At 39.3% G+C, this 24,145-nt stretch overlaps 1 protein-coding gene across 1 annotated transcript; it reads right to left on the bottom strand.

Moving 5' to 3' along the window:
- Positions 1–1,506: 1,506 nt before the first annotated feature.
- On the bottom strand, positions 1,507–23,257 carry DENND6A (DENN domain containing 6A). The gene is given in 21 exon segments (XM_063164697.1): positions 1,507–3,394; positions 3,872–3,946; positions 5,390–5,492; positions 6,051–6,160; positions 6,241–6,294; positions 7,005–7,094; positions 7,734–7,798; positions 7,890–7,955; positions 9,681–9,775; positions 11,766–11,861; positions 12,038–12,160; positions 12,502–12,557; positions 13,161–13,223; positions 14,706–14,785; positions 15,888–15,993; positions 16,340–16,420; positions 17,394–17,506; positions 20,161–20,203; positions 20,308–20,346; positions 22,962–23,242; positions 23,245–23,257. Coding segments are annotated over 21 exon segments (1,884 nt in total). The 3' UTR covers positions 1,507–3,262.
- Positions 23,258–24,145: the final 888 nt, after the last annotated feature.

The raw sequence follows: 24,145 nt of genomic DNA on the forward strand, positions 1-24,145 counted from the left end.
GACACGATCACGTCACGCTCGCCACATCCCCCGGCCGCGGCACCGCCCTCCGCCACACGGCCGCGGCGAGGCGGGGACCACGGCTCCCGGCATGCCCCGCGCAGCTCTGCGCCTCGCGCTCATTTGCCAGCGCCGCGGGGCACCACGGGGGATGTAGGCGGGCGCGCCCGCCGGCCCCGCGCAGCTTCCGGGTCGCGCGGAGCACGCCGGTTGCGGCCGCCCCGCCCTGGCCGGGGGACAGGTGGCAGCCCCGGTAACGCTGCGCTCGCCGCCGCCGGGCGGGGACGGCAGGAGGGTCCGCTCCCAGCACACAGGGACAGACTGGTGAAACCGATCCTCGGAGACGCTCCAAAAGCACCCCAATAGCGACAAGGTCATTTAATGAAGAAAAAACCAAAACCAACCCCCCCACCCCCCTCAAAAACTCTAGAAAGCCAAACTGAAACAAACGGCTGTTATTAATTGTACATATACACACATATAGCGCCACCACTACAGCAATTATTAGGGAGCCCGGGCCCAGCAGGACCCGCCTCACAGGCCCCGAGCTGCAGCACGGGGGTGGCACCGAAGCTCTCTCGGTTCACGGGCACCAGACACGGGCACGTAAGAGCAGAGTAAAACCGAGCCAAGCCAGGGGCAACGCTCTATGAACAGAAGGGATTTACTTAGCCTTTACTAAAGAAAAACATCCTTAATGATCTTTATTACGATAGTCCTGAACCAGATCCTAACATCTGGCTACTAAGCCAGATAATTGAGCTGTTGTTTTCATAGAATCATAAAATGGTTTGGTTGGAAGGGTTGGATCATCTTAATCCAAGGACCTTCCACTAGATGAGGTACTCAGAGCCCTGTGCAGCCCACACTTCCAGGGATGGGGCATCCACAACTGCTCTTAGGTATCATGTTGAAAACCTTATTCTAATTCTAAATTATGTTCTTCTGATTCCAAAACCTGGTGTAAATTAAGATGGAAAGCTGTATTTTTATAAAGGAATCAATCATGCTTTAAATCTAGTTTGTGCCCAAGATGTTAATATGATCCCGACCTACCATGAAAACTATCAGGAAGCTGTAATGGAAGGAGTCCAGTTCTAGGTTTCCAATACTCACCCATCTGTTCAGAGCATTCAGCATTTACACTTCTTTTTTGGGCTACGAAAATGAAGCTTCCCTGTGCTTGAGGACAGTTACTTTCTGGATCTCCAAGCTGGCCCAATCTTAGTGTATCTGGTTAATTCTAGATACCTTTCACTATTTCATTCTTTGAGTACAATCTAACAAACACCTGCTTTAATCCAGGCCCTGCCCTTTGCTTTGCTGAGGATCCTGCAGCTCTGTCTCATTCCAACCATGATGCATAATCAAACCACAACACCACTCCATCCCATTTCTGGGCAGCTCAGGGGTACAGCTTCATCAAGCAGCAGTCTTTGCAAGCTGAACAGCTTTGCTTACACAGGGGAGGGGGAAAAACCAAGCAAACCAAACACACCCACCATCTAAGTCACATAACTTCCAAAGAAAAAAAAAAAAATCAAACTCTTTATTTTTGTTTAAAAAAATACGTATTTGCAGTCATGTGCTAGTTATCATAGTTGTTACCAGTTTACATGGTTCCAAGAAACAACACAGTGCTACAGATTAAATAGTTAAGATAATTTAGGGTATGAATGGCCACTTAATTTCTGGATTAGAAATTCTTTTCACAGGGTGTGCAAAAAAAAAAAATTCTGAAAATTAGCAATTAATGCTGAAGTGGTATAGTTTATGTAACATAATAGATACATTAAACTTTTGGTCATGAGTAATTGTATACAAAACAAAGTATTAAAATACATTATTTTCATAAAAATACTGTTGTGACACTTTATATCTAAATAAGAAATTTTTATAAAGATGGTATGAAATATTTGTTATACAAAAGCATGTTCTTATAGCAGGATTATGTCATAAGATGTAAAAAATTCTATCCAAGCACTTAAAAGCAGAGTAATTTTTTTTAATAACTGTGATCCACTTGACATATAAAAGTATATGCTGTGTGTGCACTATAGCATTATGTTTGCTCTACTTGAAACTGGTCAAAGTACAACACTGCATGTGGAGCAGCTGAGTTCTTACACACCACTGAAACTTGTTCAAGAAGATAAAACATCCCATTCTTGTTGCTGAATATGCAAGAGGAAGGTAGTCTTTATGCATGTCTGCTGTATGCACATACTGAGAATAATTTCATGCTACAATCTTTTTTTGCCAGTCTGACCTGTCCAGAGGCTTTTTTCAGCTGAAGCCAATATTTTCTCCCTCCAGCCTCATCACCTCCTCACACACCTGACTGGGTAAGTCAAAAATAATGAAGTTAAAAATTTTAACAGGAGCTGACTGGTATGATCTCCAACTGAAACAGACTGTGTATCAGCTAACTCTACCAAAATTACCCATTTTAAAATCCCTATTAGAACACCACAGTGTTCATTTCCTCTGATGAATACTGCATGCTTACATTTACATGAGTGATCCAGTTGAAATCCTGGATGTCAGCAGTTTAAAAGCACAAATTAGTATGTAATTACTTTAAGGCATGTAAGAGCACCCTGATAACTGACACTGAGTGGAAGAGATTTTCTTTCAGGAAAATTTTGTCAGCTGCCTTCTCTTCTTTAGAGATGCTAAATCAGTATCATTTTGGAAAGATGGTAAGAAGGAGAAACACAAAGTTAAGAATGGATCTGATCATTTCAGTTGCTCCTGAAACAGTTTTAAAAGCTGTGATTTAGCAGTAAAACACCTCAATTTTAAGGCATTCTGGCCAAATCACCGATATGTCAGTTGGACTTAGCACTAGCTAAAAACTAAAAGTAAAAAACAAATAAAAGTAATCAGATACTACATCAACAGGACAGTACAGGTTCAATATTGCCTACCGCTGAGAAGGACTGGGTATAGCAGCACCAATTGGGAAACATTCTGCAATGCCAGCACTGCACTGTTGTCCTATACTGTGGCCCAGTTTATATGCCCACAGATTATTCTTAAGAGCACTTATTTAAAATAGTATTAGACATAAAAATCCCTTTAGTTGCATTGGTATTGAGTGGAAAAACAGTGAGAATGATATAGTGGGCTATACTGTTAGTACAGTCCATTTGTAGTGTTAATGTACTGGTTTAGAGCTGTGTTCCAAACTTGGTAAGCCACTGTCTTCTGTGAGACCACTTGCCTTCTGGTTTTTGGCACCAAAAAAGCCCAGCAGAAATCATGTTGTGCCAGTTTTGAGCAAGATGTCCTGTAAGTCATCTGGCAGTGCCAGTATAATATCATTGATGTGTGTCTGCAGCTTTTTCAGTGTGTCAGTGTTCACAGGAAGATGTTCTCTGTCAGCCTGCAACTGCAAAGGTACCAGAAAACAAGATTTGTACTAAAAATGCAAGGTTACCTTAAGAAATATCAAAGTCATGTATTACAAAATCTGGAAAATGAATTCCTCATTTGCTGACTGAGTAGGAATTTGGACAACAGCAGGTTTCCCCAGCAACCACACAACAGTGAGAACACTGATTTGGACTTTCAGAAATAACAACAAAAATTGGTTTTCTTCTTCCCTGGGGATTCAGATCAGTCACAGAATTACAAGTAATTAAAAAAACCCCAGTAATACAATGCTTCCAGCATAGCCAGATGATATTGGGAAGCCAAATAACTTTTCAGGCATGGCTGAAATTGATTGTCTCTGTTTTTCAAGCCTGAATGAATGACTGAACCTTTAAACTACCTAGATAATGATGAATATTTTCATTTATGTACTTGCAAAACCAGCTATATCAAGCTTTTATGTAGCTAAGTAATGTTCAATTCAGTTACTTACCAGTTTATTTTTTAACTTTAAGACAAGATCCACCGTTTCTACCTCAGTATGCTTCTGACTCCAGAAAACCAAGTTCTAAAATAAAAAAACAGTCATTGAATTATTCATGGTTGCATATGTAATTTTCAAAAGAGGTCTTAATCTAGACCTAATGTTCAGAATAGGTATTTTCCTTATTCCTATGCCATTTGCTTACCTCATTTTATTCATGCACTGTCTTTACTGTGAACTACAAAATCTGCTTTATTTGTACTTCACATAACAGCAAACTTGCACACAAACACAATACAAATAAATTAAAGGGGGAAAAAATCCTGCCAAACAGGCTCAGTTTGAGAAAGAGCATCTACAATGCCAAATGGCAGTGAATGATTACCAAATCAGAACTGCCAGCACAATAAAGTATTACAGTAGTTCAGGACAGAGATTACTGTTTCTAGGGCACTAAAGGAGTTCATAACTAGTAAGATACAATCAAGTGGATTTTCTTATGGAAGTTCTGCTCCCCTACCCCTTTAGAACTCTCCTATGAAACACATTTGTTCATGTACAAAGGAACATTTATTTTGTGGGTCAAAAGAAAAAACAAGAAAGGAGCAGAATCAGTAATAAATTTATAACACATTTCCTATTTTTTTATCAAGTTGATGTCAAATACAGTTGGATAGAGTCTAAATCGTATAACCGACCTGCAAATTATTTGGTCTGCTCTATTTGAATAATCTGTTTGGATTTGCTACATTTTTATTGCTTGGGAATTGACAAGGCAAGGGATAAAAATAAATGGCTTTTGAGAAACAGAGCAATTTTGTTTGTTTGTTTTAAAGCTGCAATGTTGCCTTACTTTGTTTTTGTTCTTATTCCCTCTCTGGCTGTACATCATCTCCTCTGGCGATTCCTTTCTCTATCAGTTGTTCCAATTCAAATTATATTGATACCCACTTCAGCTTCTTAATTAAGGAATGGCTCTTACAACATCAGAATAGTTATGTGTTATATTAGTTATGTGAATTTTGTTATATGTAAACAGACTTCACGTCTAAGGTTTCCATTACTGTGCATCAGTTGTAGGCTTATTTACTAAATATATCTAATTAGCTGTCAATTAGAATGTCAAACTAGCTGAATTTTTACCTTTAAAGCTACAAACTGTATTGTAACTGAAAATATGTTGTCAAGAATGGAAGCTGAACAGAGTAATATTGTCAAGTAAGAGGAAAAAGCTTTTTTTTTGAGGGTGGGTGTGTGCGCTTTATTTTAAAATACACAACAAACCTAAAAGTAGGTTTTACAAAGGATGACAGTTGTTATGACAAGTGAACTGTATTTCATATTGTTCTCTTGCTGTGTCAGTTCTAGCTTGTACTTGTTTAACTAAATCATGTTTTGCTAGATCAGGATTCACGAAACTGTCAACAATGTCACATTCAACCTATGAAAACAGGAGTAAAGCTGACTTGTGGGAGAGTGTATTTGTATTACAGGATAAATATAATTGTAAGCACACATTTTTCTAACCTCATTACAGAGTGCTTCTAAATGAAGGGCTTCTAACTTCTGGGTCATTTCCCTCTGCCGGCTCCTAAACCAACCATCAAAGTTTGGGGATTTCAAAAAATGCCTGGTAAAACACCAAAGAAAAATACATTTTATATTTAAGTACAATGTGGTAACAATGTTTCCTACATCATCAGATGTAATTGTATTTGAGATTGAGTAAGATATTAGAACCCTTTCTCTATACACTTTCAAAAAGATGTAATATTCTAAAGTAGAGATTAACATTAATTCTAGTAATTAAGACAAGGATTGAGAAAAGAATGTAAAGAACATGTGTCTGAAACACAATAAAGATCAGGGAATTTGAGGAAAAAAGAGATCAAGGCCCAGTTTGAAATAGCCTCATTTTTGTGTTTGTGTTTGATTGGAAGGAGGAATCAAGCTAGAACCAGAAATAAAACCACAAATAACACTGATATACAGAAACCTGTAATGTTAGCAAAAAAAGAGATTTAAGCAAGTAAAGTATGCTTAGCCCTATCAATTTCTATTAAAGCATATATTCTAAAAGTGTCTTACTCAAATCAATCCTGATTCTAAGTTTCCTCAGGAAAAAGAGCATTAATATTATTGATCTGTTTTAATTTATATAATTTTTTATGCTGATGAAAGAAATTACCTGTAAAGTCCTATCCAATCTCCCTTTAAACCTGAGGTGAGCTGTGGTCCTGCTTTTTCCAATGTCTTCATGAAGTCATCTTGGTTAAACTGCCTCAGCTGTGGTGGACTCTATGGACAGAAAAAAAAATTAGCAGACCTTAATTTCTCTAATTACCAATTTCCAGCTCATTTAAATTACACTTCCTCACCTTCCAGGGTGATATGCATTTCTGCAAAGGCATTAAGCTTGCCACGTAACGTTCCTGGGGAAAGGAAAAGGAAAGGTTGTTTGCATAACCAGTATTAAAGACACACAGTCCACATGTGTGTTTACTTATTGCTTGTGACCACAGCATTTTCTCTTCCCAGTGTTAGTACAGGGTGGGGTTGTGCGTATTTACCACATGAGAAAACAAGAAGGAGCTTATCTTATATAGACTGTATTTTCCCAACTCCAGAACTTTGAGCCAGTCAAGTTCAAGAAGGACACGAGACAAAGAAGGATAGGAAGCAGATGCACAGATAGAATATCTATATCCTGAACTTAAGCCACTGGTAAACAATCTCTCTTTTCTTTGGAAACAGTCCACAGAAGGTGGGCAGTCCACCCCCTATCGTGGGTGATTCCAAACAGTAACCACGCTTTGTATCAAGTGTTTGGAAGAGATTGTCTGAGTCCCTCAGCCAAACATTAGAGTTAGAATTAACCCACAGAGGACTGTCTGAGCTGTGGCCATCTCTGCTCCAGCAAGGCTTGGCACAGGCATGGCCAGAGAGAGCCCCAAGGTGTCCAAGGCACAGGGAGTGGGGCCACTGCCAAGTGTCAGGTGTGACAGCAGGAGGCAGCTGTGCCTCACCAGCTGGGCCCAGGCCTGATTCCAGGGCTACACTCGAGAGCTACTATACTTAGGGTAACTCCAGAAAAACTACTCCTTAGTGCTTCTGTAAAAACCCCATTACTCTAAGAACTCACTAAAGGAATAATGAAACTTTCCGTCAGTTCCAAGAAATAGCGCCGCAGTATCACACTCTGGGCTTCTGTAGGACGCTTCTGTTGTACTCCCTTAAAAAAACCCAAAACAACACATCACAGTCAGTCTGTTACTCCAAAGGATGTAGGTAGTTGTGGTGGGTTTACTTTTTATGAATATTTATTATCATCTATTCATTTGCCATATGCCCACACACAGCATCTCCTACCCTGAACCAGGGAAGGAAAGCAATAGCATCAAGTTCTTTGTACAGACACCTGTCTTTGCAATTATTGATTTTTTATTTTCATGTAAAGAATTTCAAGGAAAGAAATGTTTCTATAAAGGAGTGTTTGCAAATCAGTTAAAATCTGGAAGCTCTGATTCTTACACACCTCATGTGTTAGAATTTTAGACCAAAGAGACCAGAGTGGGGGTGGCAGAATATGGAAAACCTCAACAGATGAACAGATAAAATACCTTAAATTCTCTAAATTATTAAGCTAACTTATTGAGATCCACCATTCATATAGTTATAGGAGCTGCTAATAAGGCAGCAGCCTTTCTACAATGAGGGGGTACATATACCTATTTTGTTATGAACTGGGGCAAAGGAACCAGAATCCAGTTTCATTTCAGTTACACTAAGTGCACCCTGACATGAAACCCCTGTACAACAGCACACAAAACACACAAACCAGCTGCCATCAAGAACTGATCTAAACCATTACCTTTTGCAACTGCTTAACGATTTCTTCATCTTTGTTCAAGTATGGCTTGTAAGAGGTATAAACACCTAAAGGAAAGAAAGCAGCATATAGCCACAGGAGAAATGAGGTACACATTTTAAAATGAAAACACTGGCAATTTAAGCCTGAAGTTATTACCAGGTTTGGAGTCCAAAGTTTTTAGGTTCTTCAGTTTTTTCACTTTCACCTGCTTTGGAACTTCACCTGCCAAAACACATAAAGCCACCTTACTTGAAGGCTATCTAATATTGTAAGAAACATCAGAAACATTGACAAGAATCCAAGTATATATCCAGAAACACCCAGCAAATACATGAATAACAGCAAATAGACTTTTTATTTCATATAAGTGTTCCTTGTTGAAAAGAAAAAAAAAAACCACCTGAAAAAAAAAAACCATCCCAACAAAAACCCAAACAAGCAAAAAGTGAACCGAAAAAGCCCCACAAACAAAACCAGCCAAAGGATGACCTTCTGAATTCAAACAGCCAATCAACATACAGATATATAGCAGAGAATAATTATTTTCTTAATTTCATATTTTTAGTCCATTTGCCCTTGTTCCCCTTAGTGTAAATGCTTTTGGGAACAAATCTTTGGTACCTTGGCATAATTAAAATTTGTATAGAATAAAATCAAATAGAAGCCACAGATTAAGTGTTGTAAGAAAATGAATTTAAGTCTCCTTTGTCATAGGCCATACTAAAGGCTTTTGTTTTTCCAGTTTATCCTGCTCCAACCAGAAGACCCTAAACCCTGTTCACTGTCTTGCAGCCTCATCAGAACCTTCCTCCTAAATCTATCTGGATGCTCGAGTTTAGAAACAGTAACAGTTAAGTCGCTCTTGGAACTGCAGAGTTGGGGAAAAATGAAGGAAAAAAACCAACAAAACACAATCAGAACTCTTCTTTGTCCCTAAAGAAATAAAATATAAATTTTTAAAGACAGGTCAGACAGATGCCTCTCTAGAACTTCCTGACTAAGCATTTCCTATAGCTACATCAAAACTAGAACTTCATACTTGAAACTGTATATCAGATTTGAAGGCCACCTGTTTAAATGGATTTCCAGAGTTAATTAAGATTCTACTTTCCAAACATTAGCTACACAGCAGCAAAGTAACACTTCCCCACACTACCCTAAGCCCCCACAGGTATTCTGACCACAGACAGACATGGTATTTTCAAGTTAAGCAAAACCTTGCTTAATTATATTGAGCACAGTATGCAATCCTTAATTAATTCAGTGTACTCAGAAGTCAAAATTAACTTCTTATACAAAAATTAATTTTATGGTGTTTTATCTTAATTGCATATTTATGCATTCCCACTGTCAGAACAGTGTAGTGAACTTGCAGCAGCAAACAGCTACATTCAGGAATTCCCCACAATAATTCCAGTGGTGGCAACTGACATTTTATCCAAACATTACATAAAAATTCTAGGCGATTGTGTAAGGAAATCATCCAGACTGAACAATTAATAATTACTGGAATATTGCCAGATTAGAAATATATTATAAAAATATTGTCAACAACTTTTAAGATTACTGTAACATTCAAAAATAGCTTTCACATGGGTGTCATATTCTGTGCTGGCTGTGACTGATTTATTATATTCTATTCACACTAAAATTAACATCAGTAATACATTATGTCTCATTTTAATACCTTATTGGGAGAGATACAAATTCAGGATTCTCTGAAAGGTAGAACATTATTACTAATGACTATTACTATCTTTTGCATTTAAGATACTAGATTTGAAAAGACACAGAGAAGTCAAAATTCTAATTTCACTTGACAGATTTACATACATGAAAATTTAGTTTGCATTAAATTAAATAAATGGAACAAAATTATATATGTTGGTAAATAAATAAGCACACAGATCCCTTTGCACAGAATTGTAGAAAATATTTCTATTTTACCTGGAAGTTTGATATCTCCAATTCGGATAATGTGAGGCCAGTGCTGGAGTGTTTTAGCAAAAAAGGGATTTGTCACCCCTAGAATGACAGATGGCCTAGAAAAGTAATGACAATGACTAAAATATGACAGCAAGAGCTTCAGCCTTTACAAACAGAAAAGGTTAATTTCAAGTCGTTAACTTGAAATTATTTTCCTTTGGTATTTAAGAGTTACATTTTAAATTGCACATAAGAGACAAATGTTTATCAAAGTTTCAATGTTTTAGAAAAGAAGACAGTTATCTTCAAGTACAAACAACAACAATTGTTGAACAGAATAAAAATGACATCATCTGCTTAAACTTGGCTAAATTCTGCCCACTTGCAATGGTGAGAACAGCACATTGTCTGTAATTGGGGTTTTGTGATGTGTTGGTTTTTTGTTTGTTTTTCTATGAGCAGGAATCTGACCCATATTTGAAAGACAAATTGCTACTTTTCAAGGTTTGATGATAACAAACTCTCAGTACTTGAATGTGCATGTCATTAAGCAAATGAGACACTTAATATCCCACTTGCTTTAAGCAGCAGTTATCAAGTGAAGCAGCACAAGCACTTGAAGAGCACTGTGCCCCAGCTCACTCTGTGCCAGGTTTCTCTGCCTGCTCTGTGCTTGGGCACACAGGGAACAAGGGGCAGTAAGAGCACAGTGCTGCAGCACAGGCCTGCAAAATTTGGGATTTACGGCACTAATAGGATGAGGTACGAACATGTTTTTCAACAGAGTGGTTGCCATCCATTTTTCAGTCAAACATCAGCTAAGGAATACAGCAGTAAGTCTCACTGAAACTGCCATCTTAAAAATAGTTTATCATCATTTTGTTAGACTGGTCTTAGAAATCCCAAAGTTTAACACTTTCTGTACACTACCCAGAAGTTTCTCTGCTCCACTCTATTATTAAGATAATACATGGAATAGACATAATTCGGATTGTTCACCTCACTAAGAGCCGTAGGTTTTTAAAACTATCTCCAATCTTTCCAACTTTTTGTTTTCCATAAGAAAGTCTGGGCAATTTCAGCTCTATTTCAAATACTAATCTGTGCAGTGACCAACCTTTTTATTTTGCTACAGAAGAGTGGATGGAATTTTGAAACGTAGGTTACTACAGTTTAACAAAATTCTTCCTGGAATTATTTTTAGAAACTAAATTACATACTGCATAACCATTCCCATGGAACACAAACTAAAACATATTGCCTGTGTTTATGTGTTTCTCCACTGCTCCATCTCTGGCAATACAACAATTGAGAGGAACACTACAGTAAAAAAAAACCCAACAAAACAAACAAAAAATCCACATCAACAACCTCTGCCTGTTCTGACATTAGAAGAAATTTATCTATCAAAAGATCACTGAATCTAACAAATGCATTCCATTCCAAAATCAAGTTGCATTTAAATAACATACATTAAGAAATACTGGAGGTGTATGTGCTCAAAATAACAGCAGGATTTAAAAAAAATAAAGGGAGAAAAAATATACTTAAAGTAGTTTCAAACATCACTAGTTTTGGACATTCACACTCATAAAAAAATAATTTCTGACTTATTTACATTAATAACCTAATACATTTAGTGAAGAGATATTTGATTTTTAAATTGTCTTGACTAGGACTTAGCTTTACAAAGTAGCTGTATGGGTGTTGAATTCTACAAGTCACTTTGTGTAGCAGTTAATTAAAAATTAAAACACAGCAGAATTTCCCAAGGAGCTACTCTGGAGCTGCTGTTGCACAGACAAACCCTTATGGAAAAGCAAGAACATTTCTTGGGTTCATACTTGCAGTTTGACTTATTCTGTAGGGAATTATCCTATGTAACTCAAGCCTGGTTTAATGATGGCATTGTTTTGTAACTTTTGTCTTATCTAACTGGAATAAAAAGCAGCTGCACTCTGCATGATAATCTCACCAAAAAAAGAAAAGTCTAAACCTAATTCTCTAATTATAGAAATCCAGAATAGTTAAACAGTATTTTAATACAAATTTATGGTTATGAGTGGCTTTGAGCAACATCTTCTCCAGAGGGTTGGATTTACTTACGGGGCTTGTGTGCGAGTTGTGTATTCTTTGAATTCACTGTCCTGGATGGTGAAGTATGGCCTGAAATCACTGCAGTACTTCAGTGGTGAAATACAGCTGCAAGGTACAAGAAGGATGAGCTTGATTTGTGTACTCAGTGCAAACTTTCATGAAACACAGAAGCAAATCTAAAATTTGTAATGTTTTATCACACTCAGATCAATGAAGGTCCACTCAGCTGCAATCTTACACCAACTCCCTCAGCCATAGTTAGAAAGCTCTACTACATTTACCTAACAAGGGCCAACACAGTTTCTGAAGATTCTGCTGGTGATGGTGCCATCACAACAAGTGGTTCTCCCAGCAGCACCAGCTCCCAAAGCATCTGAATGTGGAAGAACACTGGACAGAAACACCTAAAAGCAGATTGAGGTATTTTAATACATTTGACAATATAAATTAAATATTTCTTCTGGTTAACAAAGGCATAAAGAAGAAGTCTGTGGTAGTATTTTAATAGTAATTTGAAAAACATAAAATACTCTTGTAAAATGGAACATTTAGTGAACTTATTTGTTTATTGCCATTTCAGCCTGTATATTGTCAGTACTGTGTTTTAGCAAACTTGACAGAAAAAAAAATTAAAACCAACACTGATAAATGTTAGCTTACAAGCCATGAGATGTGTTAAGGAACTGCCATAAATCAAAAACATGTGGGAGCTCACAGCTAGGAATTAATCAGTCCAAGCTCCTACCTGAAAAGATCTACTTCATGAACAGTCGGTAAAGCCATGGAGATCTGAGCATCTGCCTAAAAGACATCGCAATGCTTGGTTTTTAGTCATCAGAACACCTAGGTATTAAATGAAATGGTTTCCCTTAAATGCTTACAGACAGTAGACAGGATATAGTCTAATTATTCATGTACTGCTGCAGTATATAGTACATTATCTCCACAAGTACCTTTGTGTTCTACGAGCAAGACATCTCCCCAGACACCCCCCCCCCAAATCAAAATACTGAAGCTGTTTCAAACAACTGTACATGAAGAAACAGACGGAATTGTTTTATAAACGTCTTCTATGGCTAAAGACTTTTAATTCTGGATTCATCCTCAAAAAAACCCAAACTATCCAAACATTAAAAGGATGTTCAGGTTAGTAACTGTCAGCCAGCTATCTTCTTCCAGGACCTGGACATCTCTCCCTGCTCAGGGTTACTGGGTTAGAATATCCTTTCAATGAAGAATCCAAATCTGGACTACTCCATTCAAAGTTTTAAAGATTGTGGATTTCATTATTATCATAGTGTATGACGATTTGCTACCCATCTTTTCTAACTAACAAGTTTACAGAATGAAGCAGATCTCTGGCTTTGTCTGGGGCTGTATACAGTATCAGTATCTAATCACTACCTGGTGCATATTCTGCACTATCGGTGTTGTTCCAGGCTTGTCACGATATGTTGGAATCCGCAACTTGGAAAGAAAAAGAAAGATTTATTTTCCCTTGTATTGAATCAGCAGACACTTCAAATGCTGACTTACAGAAAATCTGTAATACTTTGAGAGGATATATATTATATATATCCTCTCAAAGTATAGAGGATATATATTACAGCATGACACTTATTTCCTCTACAGAACTTACACCTACACAATTTCCAATTGCAAACTGACTAATAGAATATGAAAACAATACTCCAGTTTAAAAAGAGACTATTGGTAAAGTGAGTCAAAATTATAGCTGTAATTTCAATAAAAATACCTCTAAATTTTGGAAAGAATGACCTGAAACCAGGTCTTGGGGGTTTAAGATGGTACAGAATTACTTTCAGGAAAAAATTCTCTCCTAAAACATCAAGATGTTCTGGCAAGTGATACTTGCCAGAATCCAAATAGTCTGAACATGGGAGGCTTCTCTGGATTCACAGTTTGCATCTGTAAGTCTTGAGTGTAACAAATTGAATCATAGTGGAAATGGATGTCATTTACACACAACACTTAAAACTGCCCAAGCGGTATAAAAAGCAGGGACAATATCACTGGACAGTAATTATGGCTTTACTCAGTTTAGGAATGCAATTTCAGTTCTCATGGGTGAGAATTATTGATGAGATAAATGCAGGCAATGCCCAAAAAAGACACATCTGAGACTCCTCACCACCCAGCATCCAGAACCATTCTTTTAAATTTCTGATGTAGTATAATTTCAGAAACTTCTTTTTCTCCCTCTCTTTCCAAAAACTTGAGAGTTTCTGCTGGGAAGGTACTTCTGGCTGTAACCTCCGACTTCATCAAATCCATTTAGTTGCACTTCATACGGATTATGAAATTAACACAACTCCCAGAGGCCCAGTTCTTAACCACTGTTTAAACTCAACAGTTCTTCACTACACCCTAGATACAACCTCTAATGGCTTTCTTCAGACATATTTCACTGCCATTAAAAATACAAACAAGCAATTATTTCTGGTGTGCAGGACAAAAAAGATTTTTACTCAACTTTCAGGAATGAGAATGATTTTCTCATCAACTTTCAGGAATGAGAATGATTTTTAGTCAAGCAAATATTTAATTTGCTTGACTGGAATTTAACTCTCAGTATTTTCAAGGGCTACTTTATGTTTGATTTGACAAACATAATTAGCACTGAAGTCTCCTAGAATGCAAATTCTAGGAGGGATAATACAGACACTGCAACTAGTAATCGTATTGAAACATCACTTTTTAGTAGCTACTAAAATTAATATTAACCTAAGCACTATAAAAGATCCTCCCCTCCTCCCCTCAATTAAAGCACTTAATCAAGATCTCCCAGACCTTCACTCTGAGTGCTGTAAACATCTACTCCTGTTTGGAAGATCAGGACAATAAAAACAAGGCACAAGGGAGTGAGGAACTGCACAGTGAAAGGTGGGGAAAACACCCTCAGAGAGGAACAAGTGCAGGAGTCCTCACCTTCATTATGAGACCCATAAGAGGCAACTGCAGAACTTTCCCTGGAACTGGTGCTGGCCAACGATCAATGTCACTGCAAACTGAAAGAAAAATACCAAAGTTTCTGCAAGCTATAAACCATGATCACAGAGTCACCTTTGTGCACACTGCAACTTGAAATTAGTGCTAATAATTCACAGCAGTTCTACTTGTCTCTCAATCACACTCAAGTTTTACCTTTTGGACATTATGTATGCATTATTCCATTAGAATGATAAAGATTTTCATTCCAAGAAAACAGTGTTCTCTGGTCTTCCAATTTTTGCAATAACAAGACTTAAAATTAGTTGAAGAAACATTACCTGGGAAACCATGAAAGTACATACTAAAAAAATTTGAAAAGAACACCTCCATTTATGTATATTGGCCACTGCAGAACCAATAAATAGTTAAGCAGTTAAGGAAAAAGCTGCTTTGTAGCTGGCTACAAAGTTTTCCAGCACTTTCTTGTAAAGCATTATGAATATAAAACATAATTCTCATAGTTTCTGCTGAGCTTATTTTGCTCATAATACAACCTCTCAAGAAAACAGGTGATTGAAAAATGCAATTCTTTCATGGTTTACACAAATTGTTTCTCAGTGAAAACACAAAACCATGAAAGCTGTATGGGGCAGGCACAGTACACAAAACAGAGCTCTTCCAGGCAAAGAGCAAATAACTTTTCTATTTGTTTTTCTCCAGCTCTTTCAGCTCTGCAGTGAGGCTGAGGCACCTGTTACCAGTGCTGCTCTGTCACTTTTTCCATTTGGTCAAAAAACAAACAAATCACACACACAAAAACCAAACCTCAAGCAAGATGACATTTGTACAGCTGCTCAGCAAAAGCTGCCAGACTGCCCAAAAGGATTTGGGTGATGAAGAGCACAAAGTAAGGATTGCCATCAGCTCCTTGTGCTCAACAGCTGGTCCTGAAACACACACAACCCTAGAGGGGTTTCAGGAGGGATCTCCAACTCTCCCAGGGAAGATCCAGAATTCAATTAGCTCTGTTCAATGATCTAGAAGTGAAGCCAGTTTGCTAAAATTTCAACCCTCTACCCTGCAAGAAGACAAAACCACAAACTAGAACATCACAGTGTTGTTTATTTCTCCAGAAGAAGTATGTGATAGTGTAAGAGTCCAACATTATAGGACCACTACCTGCTTCCAGGAAAGCTTCACTTTTTTCAAAATATTCTGGTGCAATTTGCTTAAGCATGGTACGAAAGAGATGGACATAAGGCAGCTTGCTGATGAGGACCAGTGACTGGAATAAAGAGTAACAAAAGAGATTTTCAGTCAACACTTGCCCTCAGTTCTACTGCACCTGTTACCCTCAGACAAGTCCAAGTGGGACTTCTCTCACACATGCAAGCCAACCACACATCTGACTACAGGCAAACTGCAGACAAACAACTGCCAAAACTACCCAACTTTTTTGTTTTTAAACATAGACAGAAAACTATCTCTTCTGACAGCATACCTGATGTAAAATTCCAACAATTTACTATAAATTAACAACTAATTTAGTTAGAAAGCAAGTTTTCCTGTTCCTCTGCAGTCACTGAAAAAAAATTTCTAAATTAATATTTTCCTAAAAGAACTGAAATTACCTTTTGGAAATAGCCTCTTTTTAATGATTTGTCTCGAACTTGTCTGAAATACACATAGCCATAGTAATATGCTGAGTCTTTCTGCAAAAGACAAGAAAGAATTCAATACAATCACCTGCTACTGCCCTGCTTTTTGAAGCATTCAACATAGTTTAAAAGCCTATTCCCCTGTGAGCTCCAAAGTTGATTAGATACAATAAACTAGAAGGATTACTGTGTTTATTAACATTATCTTCTTTAGTAAGTACTTCAAGGAGAAAACATCATCATGGGGAAACAGCTGTGCTTTCTGGCTTTACTATTTTTCTATCTACATTCTCCTGACACACTCTGAAACCAAAACCAGAAATAATTTCTTGAAGAATAAAGCAACTTTTATTATTCTGCAAAGTAGCACTAAAAAGATTTTAGCAGTTAAAAACCTTAAAGCCCTAACTTGAAGAGATAAAACCTAGTCTTTCAGTGTATTAGTTTTACAAAAGATTCTTGGAATATTAAGGAAGTAGGCTGCCAAACTTCAAAGACAAGACATCAGCTTTATCCTTTCTACAAAGAGGAATTCGGGTATTTGCCACATAAACAGAACTAAATTGAGTTTGAGAACCAGGCTCCCAGAGGCCTCAATATTGCCTATGGACATGATGAGAACAACTTTTGGCCACTATCTCTTTTAGGTAACTGCTCCAGCTTCAAAATTGAAGGGTGGAAACTGAGACAGCCCAACTTGCTTGGAACTGTTTAAATTAAGTTATAAAGAACTTCATATTTCCACAACAGTAACAGTTCTTACAATTTTGTCTATGGGTTCCTAGTCAATAATGAAACAGATTTGGGCTTCAATTTAATTCCTTGTAATCCAAAATCCACACTAATAAAACAAAGAATAGTTAATGAAACTTATTCTTCTTATTATTAGCTACAAAAAACACGAGTTTTGACTTTCACGACATCCACTTCAGAGATCTTTCTTTTCAAACGTTATATTTAAAGGTGAAGACCCACAAATTAACATGACCCAAAATAAATTTCACTTCATTTTTTTCTCATATCCAACCTTTAAGTAAACTGGTAGATCTCTATCCAATTGGTCCAGAAAACAACAGAATGAGACTTTCCTTCCAGGAGACCGTCGGAATCTAAAACAAAATTGTGTGTCCCCAAGACAACCTGCATGGGGAAGAGATAAATGACAGACAGTATTCACAGCTTGAGCCTTGTTTAACATGAGCACTTGCTTACAGCCAAAGAGGTATCAGAGTTTTGGTTCATTTATCTTGCATTGCCCTTGTGAACATGAATATATTTATAATTTTATAAGTGGTAAATTTGGCATCTTTGCCAACAGTAAATATACTGTCTGCAACAAGGAAAACAATCATGTCCTCAAACAGGTCAAATGGCTCTTCTCCTACTGCCATTCCCCATTTCATTGGCATGCCTGTACAGTTCTGATCATCTTAGCCATGTCATTCCTCTGCTACATGGCTGCACTTTCCCTCTTTTTCTGACACCATACAGTTCATACAGATGTCACACTGTAGGAGTGCATTATGCTGATCTGTAACTCCACAGGCAGGTCTAGGACTCATCATTTTGAATGCTGCAAAGCTAATTGCTGAAAACTGAGTGAAATTGAGTAGGACTTCCCAGTAATATCCCCAAGGAGCAAAGTTTTCCTTCACTTCTATCAAAATGAATTTCTTAGAGAAAAATGTAACAAATTCTCAGCAGAACTGTTTCACCAGACTTTCAAGCTCCATTTCATCTTCTCTTTCAGTCACATCCATTCTGCTGCAGCAAGCACAGACAGCCCAACCCCTGAGTGACAGTGACATGCACAGAGCACCCAGGGCTGAGCCTCAGGCCCCCCTGGAGCTGCACTCAGAATCCCTCCGTGCACCAAGATAAAAGCAAAAGAAGCAAAACACGGTGAGATGGGACCTTGAATTCCAACAGGTAACACGTGCTCAGCAAGGATGCAATGATAAGAAAAACCACAGCACATGCCAATACCGCAGCACTAAATATTTGCTTTAACTTTGCAAAGCTCCTTCCCTTCATCCAAAGGGAAAAAGCCCTCAAGAACTATTATAAAAATCTACACACAGAAGTTCTAAATTACCCTTAATCATTACTATGTTCAAATATCATTCAGAATATGATGTCTTCTTATTTAACAAGCTCTTGCAGAGAAAATTGGTAAATGTCTATTCTTTTTTCAATTATCCATGCAGAGAAGGTAAAGCATTGTTTTAAAAATAACTGTACTGCAAAACTCAGCTTAAAACCACAGTTGTTGTGATCTAGTAGCTCATTAAATCAATTTTCTCCTCTAAATTCCCAGCCACAAGTACTGGCATAATCCCTCTTTGTAATATTAAGAGAAAAAAGTTGAATTAACCTTTTGAGCCATGAAAATCTGGGATGGGCTGACCTCAAATTTAGCTGCAAGCTAGTAACTTCCTTCACTGCTCTATTATATAAAGCTTTTCTTTTTATGCTAAGGCCTATGATGAAAAAATAAATCCTAACAGACAGGATACACTACCAGCCCTGTGGAAGGCAGGTTTTACACAGGTTATTCCCTCTACATCATTTGAAACTTCAGCCTACCAAGAATGATCAAGAACCAGTAGTTCTTAATAGCGACATCATAAAAAGCAAAAATGTGGAAATTTTCAATGCTGAAAATAAAACCTCCTCACATATACCTATTCTGCCTGAAGTAGAATACTACACTGTTATTTGAAAAAATACATGAAAAATTTTTAAGAAAGCAACCTTTGCTCTTAACACATGATTTTGTACCTTCAAGATACCTTTTAAAGACTAAAGATACTTATCACCATTAACAATGAGAGTAATTAGAACATACAGTTAACTCCTATTTCAGTAACAGAAAGAAGCTGTGCTTCTATTTGCATATACAATAGCAAGAACAGAGAAAATACCTTAATTTCAGTGATATTTAAACAAAGGAGAAAAACTAGCCAAAATACTTTGTAAAATTACATAAGAGAGAGCTCACACACATTAAAAGCACACATCTGCATCACTCCCTATCCAAGCTGTCATACTGCAGAGCATCCAAAAGCACAGAGTCACTGCAGTTACAGGCACAATGCTGGTCCTGCAAGCTTTGACTTCTGATAGAAATAAATGTGAAAGGAAGTGTCTGAACTTCTGTAATTTCTTTTTGCAGGTGGTCCAACCCATAAGCCACATGCCCCAATTTCTCCTTGGCAGCAGAAGAGCAGAAGTTTAGATTGGAGAATAATTTAACAACCAGGACCACACACAGCTACAGGCACAGCAACAATGCACAAGATAGCTGAGGTTTTCATTTCACAACTGATCTTTCTAAATGCTTTTGAATTTAAAAGTAAATTTTACTGTTATGAACTTAGAAAATACACATTTAGTCCTTTATGAGAAGGGGGTCCCATATACTTCCATTAGCTTTACTAAATCCTTCAAATTCCATGCCTACTCTCCTCTCTACAGTGACAATACTATTATTTTGTTTAAAGAGGAAGATTAAGATGTTCATTCTTTACCTGCCAAGTATTCTGAAATGTCTGCACAAATGTCATCTGGAAGGTCTTACACACTTACATAAACCAGAGAAGAATCCTCAGACCTTACTGCAATGCAGACAGTTGCAGTTTTATATTTAACCTTAGCTGCAACGTTTCTATATTGCAATGTTAATTAAGATATATAAATACGTACTTGATCTAAAGCCTAGAACACATCCTGTAAAATTCTTTTTTAACACACTTTAGTCCAACAACAGACTACAGAGAGAAGAAAGCACTTACCCGAATTAGAATCTGGAAAAGACAAATAGCAAATATTGGTTTTCTAAAGGGTAGGGAAAAGAAAAGACAGCTGTTATATTTTCTGAGATATAATATATTTATATTTCCTAAGCTAAAACAAAACGATATATAGCAACTATGACTTACCTCTTTATCTGTGAGTTTGGAATGTGGAGGATATATCACCTAGAGGAAAAAAACAGTATTATTTTATTTGAAAATAAGCTGGATATAAGCAATAAATTTCCATCAAATATTTTAACAGTACAACACTCAAACACCTTCCCAGCTGTAGGACATTTTCAATTGTAAGCTATTAATATTATGTCTCAGTTCTTATCTTCATATGCTTTTAAGCTTTCTTGATCACCCATCTTTACAAGGTATTTTGGATGCCAGTTAGAGACCACACACATTAATTTAAAAAGATACATTCAGAGCACACATTCTGAGTAGTTGAGATTTATGGTGCAAAAGGTCTCAAAGGAGAGCAAGATTACATCTTTTAGATTTAACTTGTACATGCAAAATGCAGTAGAGGATTACATTTAAAGCAAACACACATTGTCTGAAATCTGTTGCAATCAAAAGTCAGGCAGGAGTAACCAAAATTCAAACACAAAACATGATCTATATTATTACCAGCTCTTGGAGGATGAACACTAGTCCCTAAAGGCAACTATGGAAGCTCAAGGAATAAACTCAAAATCATGGCTTTTTGTACTAACAGAAAACCAAACAGATCATGTAGTAAGCTTGCACAACACAGAAATCAAAAATGATGCAACACAACCAAGATGCGGAAGCACAATTACTTCAGAAAAGAAAGGATGTACAAAACAAGGGATTATGCAAGCAGGTGGGAATAGAATATACAGGAAAGAGGACAAACCTCAGACACCTAGATTTCACCCAAAAAAGTCCTCAAAACAACCCACAACCCACTCCAAAACTCCTGAAATGCTTGGCTAGCTTATGAGCAGAGGAAATTTGACATAAATTGCAGTATTATGTTTCACAGAAGGTTTCAGAGCTTCCAAAGATGGGACCTAGTTGAAGAGCAGAAGTTCAAGGCAGGAAGAGCAGCTTCATGCAGTCCTCATCTCACCGTACAGCTAACAACCCATTATCTCATTTAATCTTGTTCTGCTCAATGTAAGTACATTTATTTCCAGGAAACACAACACTATCCTACTCTATAGAAAACAACAGATATACCCACTGGCTGATCTCTGACTAAGCACCTTCCTGTCCTCCAGCCATAAAATCTCCAGGGCATGTTTTCCCCTCAGTCTTCCATCAAATATGTCCAGCTGTGTAAGACACGATTACACAAGTGAAGCTGAAAGCAGACACCAGTGGAACACCTGCATTCTGCATGCAGTAAACCTATCACTGCCTCTTTTCCAACCCTTAATACTTTCCTTTGCTATATGCTAAGCAGCTGTACACTAAATGTAACTTTCAGAAGCTGAATGATGCTGAATTACCCACATTTAGTCAGAAGGCTGGCATACAGACTTGAATTCATACTCCTTCTCCTCACTAGCAGGTGTTTCTTCCCAGAATTCCTACATAAACTGAAGCTAATTATTCTGCATGCAGCTACATGCTGGGAGGGGGAAAAACCCCAACAAAACAGGCCTTAGTTCTGTAGACATTTTAAGACTCATTTTATCCAGTTAAATTAACGTGACTGTCAACTGAGAAGTCTCAGCCAGGACAGAGACTGTGCTTCCCTCAGCCACTGAGCACAACAGCTGCCCAAGTCACAGGTTATACAGAAACCTTTGTCTTTGTTGTTAACACCGCCGCATAACATCAAAGGAAGAGAACTCAGATAATTAACACAATATCCTGGTTTTATCTGCATTTCTTTGTGGCCAACGGTTAGGTATTTCACATACTGCAACAGCCTGGTTAAATTTTAGGCCAGTCTGCCAGGCATTTACACTGGCGCCCCTTTAAGGCAAGGAAAAGAGAAAGAAAAAGACATTTTCCCTGCAGACCAAGAGTTTGCTGTGCAGTCACATGGTGAAAAGGGCAAAACAGGATGTGAAACTGATCCGAAGAGTAATTCTTCTTTTCATTTCCCAGCACTGTGAGCTCCCCGTGCCCTCCCAAAGCGGTGCCACAGCTGTCCCTATCCCTGCCGAAGCGGTGCCACAGCTGTTCCTGCCCTCCCAAAGCGGTGCCACGGCTGTCCCTATCCCTGCCGAAGCGGTGCCACGGCTGTCCCTGCCCCTGCCCTCCCCACACTGTGCCACAGGTTCCCCGCCTGTTGCACAGAGGGCACAGCCGGGAGCCGCAGCCGCAGCTGTGACACTGCCAGGGGCCGGCATCCAGCTTGTGCTGAAGGAAAACGCTTCGAACCCGTAGAGAACCTTTTCGCAGACCTCAGCGACCTGGCGAACTGTTAAGATCACTCACATTCTCCTTATCGTCACATTTTTTAACACCTAGACGCCATAGAAATCAGCACCATTGGTAGGCAAAGAAAGCCGACGGTGTACTTCATATAAATCCCGGGACGCAATGCAAACCATTTAAAAGCGCCCACCGCCAGCACAAGCAGCGCCATGAGCAGAGCTGCACCAGCCTCACCCGGGACAGCCGAGCCGGTTCACCGGGGCGCTGCCCCGCTCGCCGCTCCGGGGCTCCGCACAACCACGCTTCCTTAGGCACGGCCGAGCTTCCCCCGCCTCTGTGCAACACCGGGGCCAGAGGAAGCGCCCGATTCCGGCGGGGCCCCGCCGCAGCCCGCAGGGCGAGCGGTGTCCCCCGCCCGCCGCCGCACGTACCTCCACGGCCTGGCCCAGCTCCAGGTCGAAGCCCACCACACAGACGCAGTGCAGCCAGGCTGAGAAGCGGTCCCAGGGCAGCAGCGACAGGCACTGGTCGGGACTCTCCGGCTCCGCATCCTCCGCAGCCACCTCGGCACCGCCCGGCCCCGACTCCGGGCCCCGCTCCCGCCGCGACATGGCCCCGACCCCGGCCCCGCCGCGCGGAGTCAGGTGACTCGCGTCGCCCCGCCCGCTCCCCCCGGAGCCGCTCGGAGTGGGAGGGGCCAAGCGGGCACCGAGGGAGGCCAAACCATTCCTGCGGGGGGGGGGGGGGTGCTGGGGGCGGTGGGGAGGGAGCGCCCCCGCGCGGCCCGCCCGGGAAGGGCTGCGGTGCGCCCGGCCCGGCCCCTCCAGGCGGGCACCGGGCGGGCCGAGCTGCTCGGGCGGGCAAAGCGGGGAAAGCAGCTCCTCTCTCGGGGCTGCGGACACCGCACCGGGCCCGGAGAGCCCGCCCTACCGGGGCTCAGGGGAGTGCTCGCGAGGGCAGCTCTGCAGGCAACGGATCAGTCCGCGCTCTTTGCTCTTTGACATGTCAGTGACAGCACCTGCTGGGGCCGCCGAGTAATGAACAGCCGTGTCTCCAGCGTGAGCTTTGCACCGCTGAGCGCGGCACGGGAGGGACATGGAAATACCCCTCTGGCTGATGGCTGCACAGCTTCACCCTCACAGGATCACTGGGATGATTATAAAAAAAGCATCCAAATCTCTTAAACCCTCTTTTATTGCCTTAGCCAAAGCCCAAGCTCTTTAATAATGTAAGAGCTTTCAAATAGTCTTTTAGCACAGTCCAACAGCTATTTATATTTCATTATGAAACATTTTGTAGAGTTAAAAGTGCTAAATAGCTACTTTATTTAACAAAAAAGAAAAAAAGAAAAGAAAATATCATGCATTCACCTCCCCCAAAACTCCATACCTCTTTTAATTTAATTATTCACACTAGATTTTGGTTGACTGTTACTAGAACAGCTTCAACAGCAGTAGGTGTAGATGAGCTGCTACCTGAATCATTACATGCCATTTTTTCTCCAGAACGGGAGTTGTAAATATTAAAAGCAAGATAATACATCTATACTTACGTAAAAGAAAATGTAGGATGCCTTAGATGCACTGTTTCCTTAAGGCCCATTAACATTTGTTTA

Source organism: Melospiza melodia, chromosome 10 (assembly GCF_035770615.1).
Source record: "Melospiza melodia melodia isolate bMelMel2 chromosome 10, bMelMel2.pri, whole genome shotgun sequence".
NCBI lineage: Eukaryota > Metazoa > Chordata > Aves > Passeriformes > Passerellidae > Melospiza > Melospiza melodia.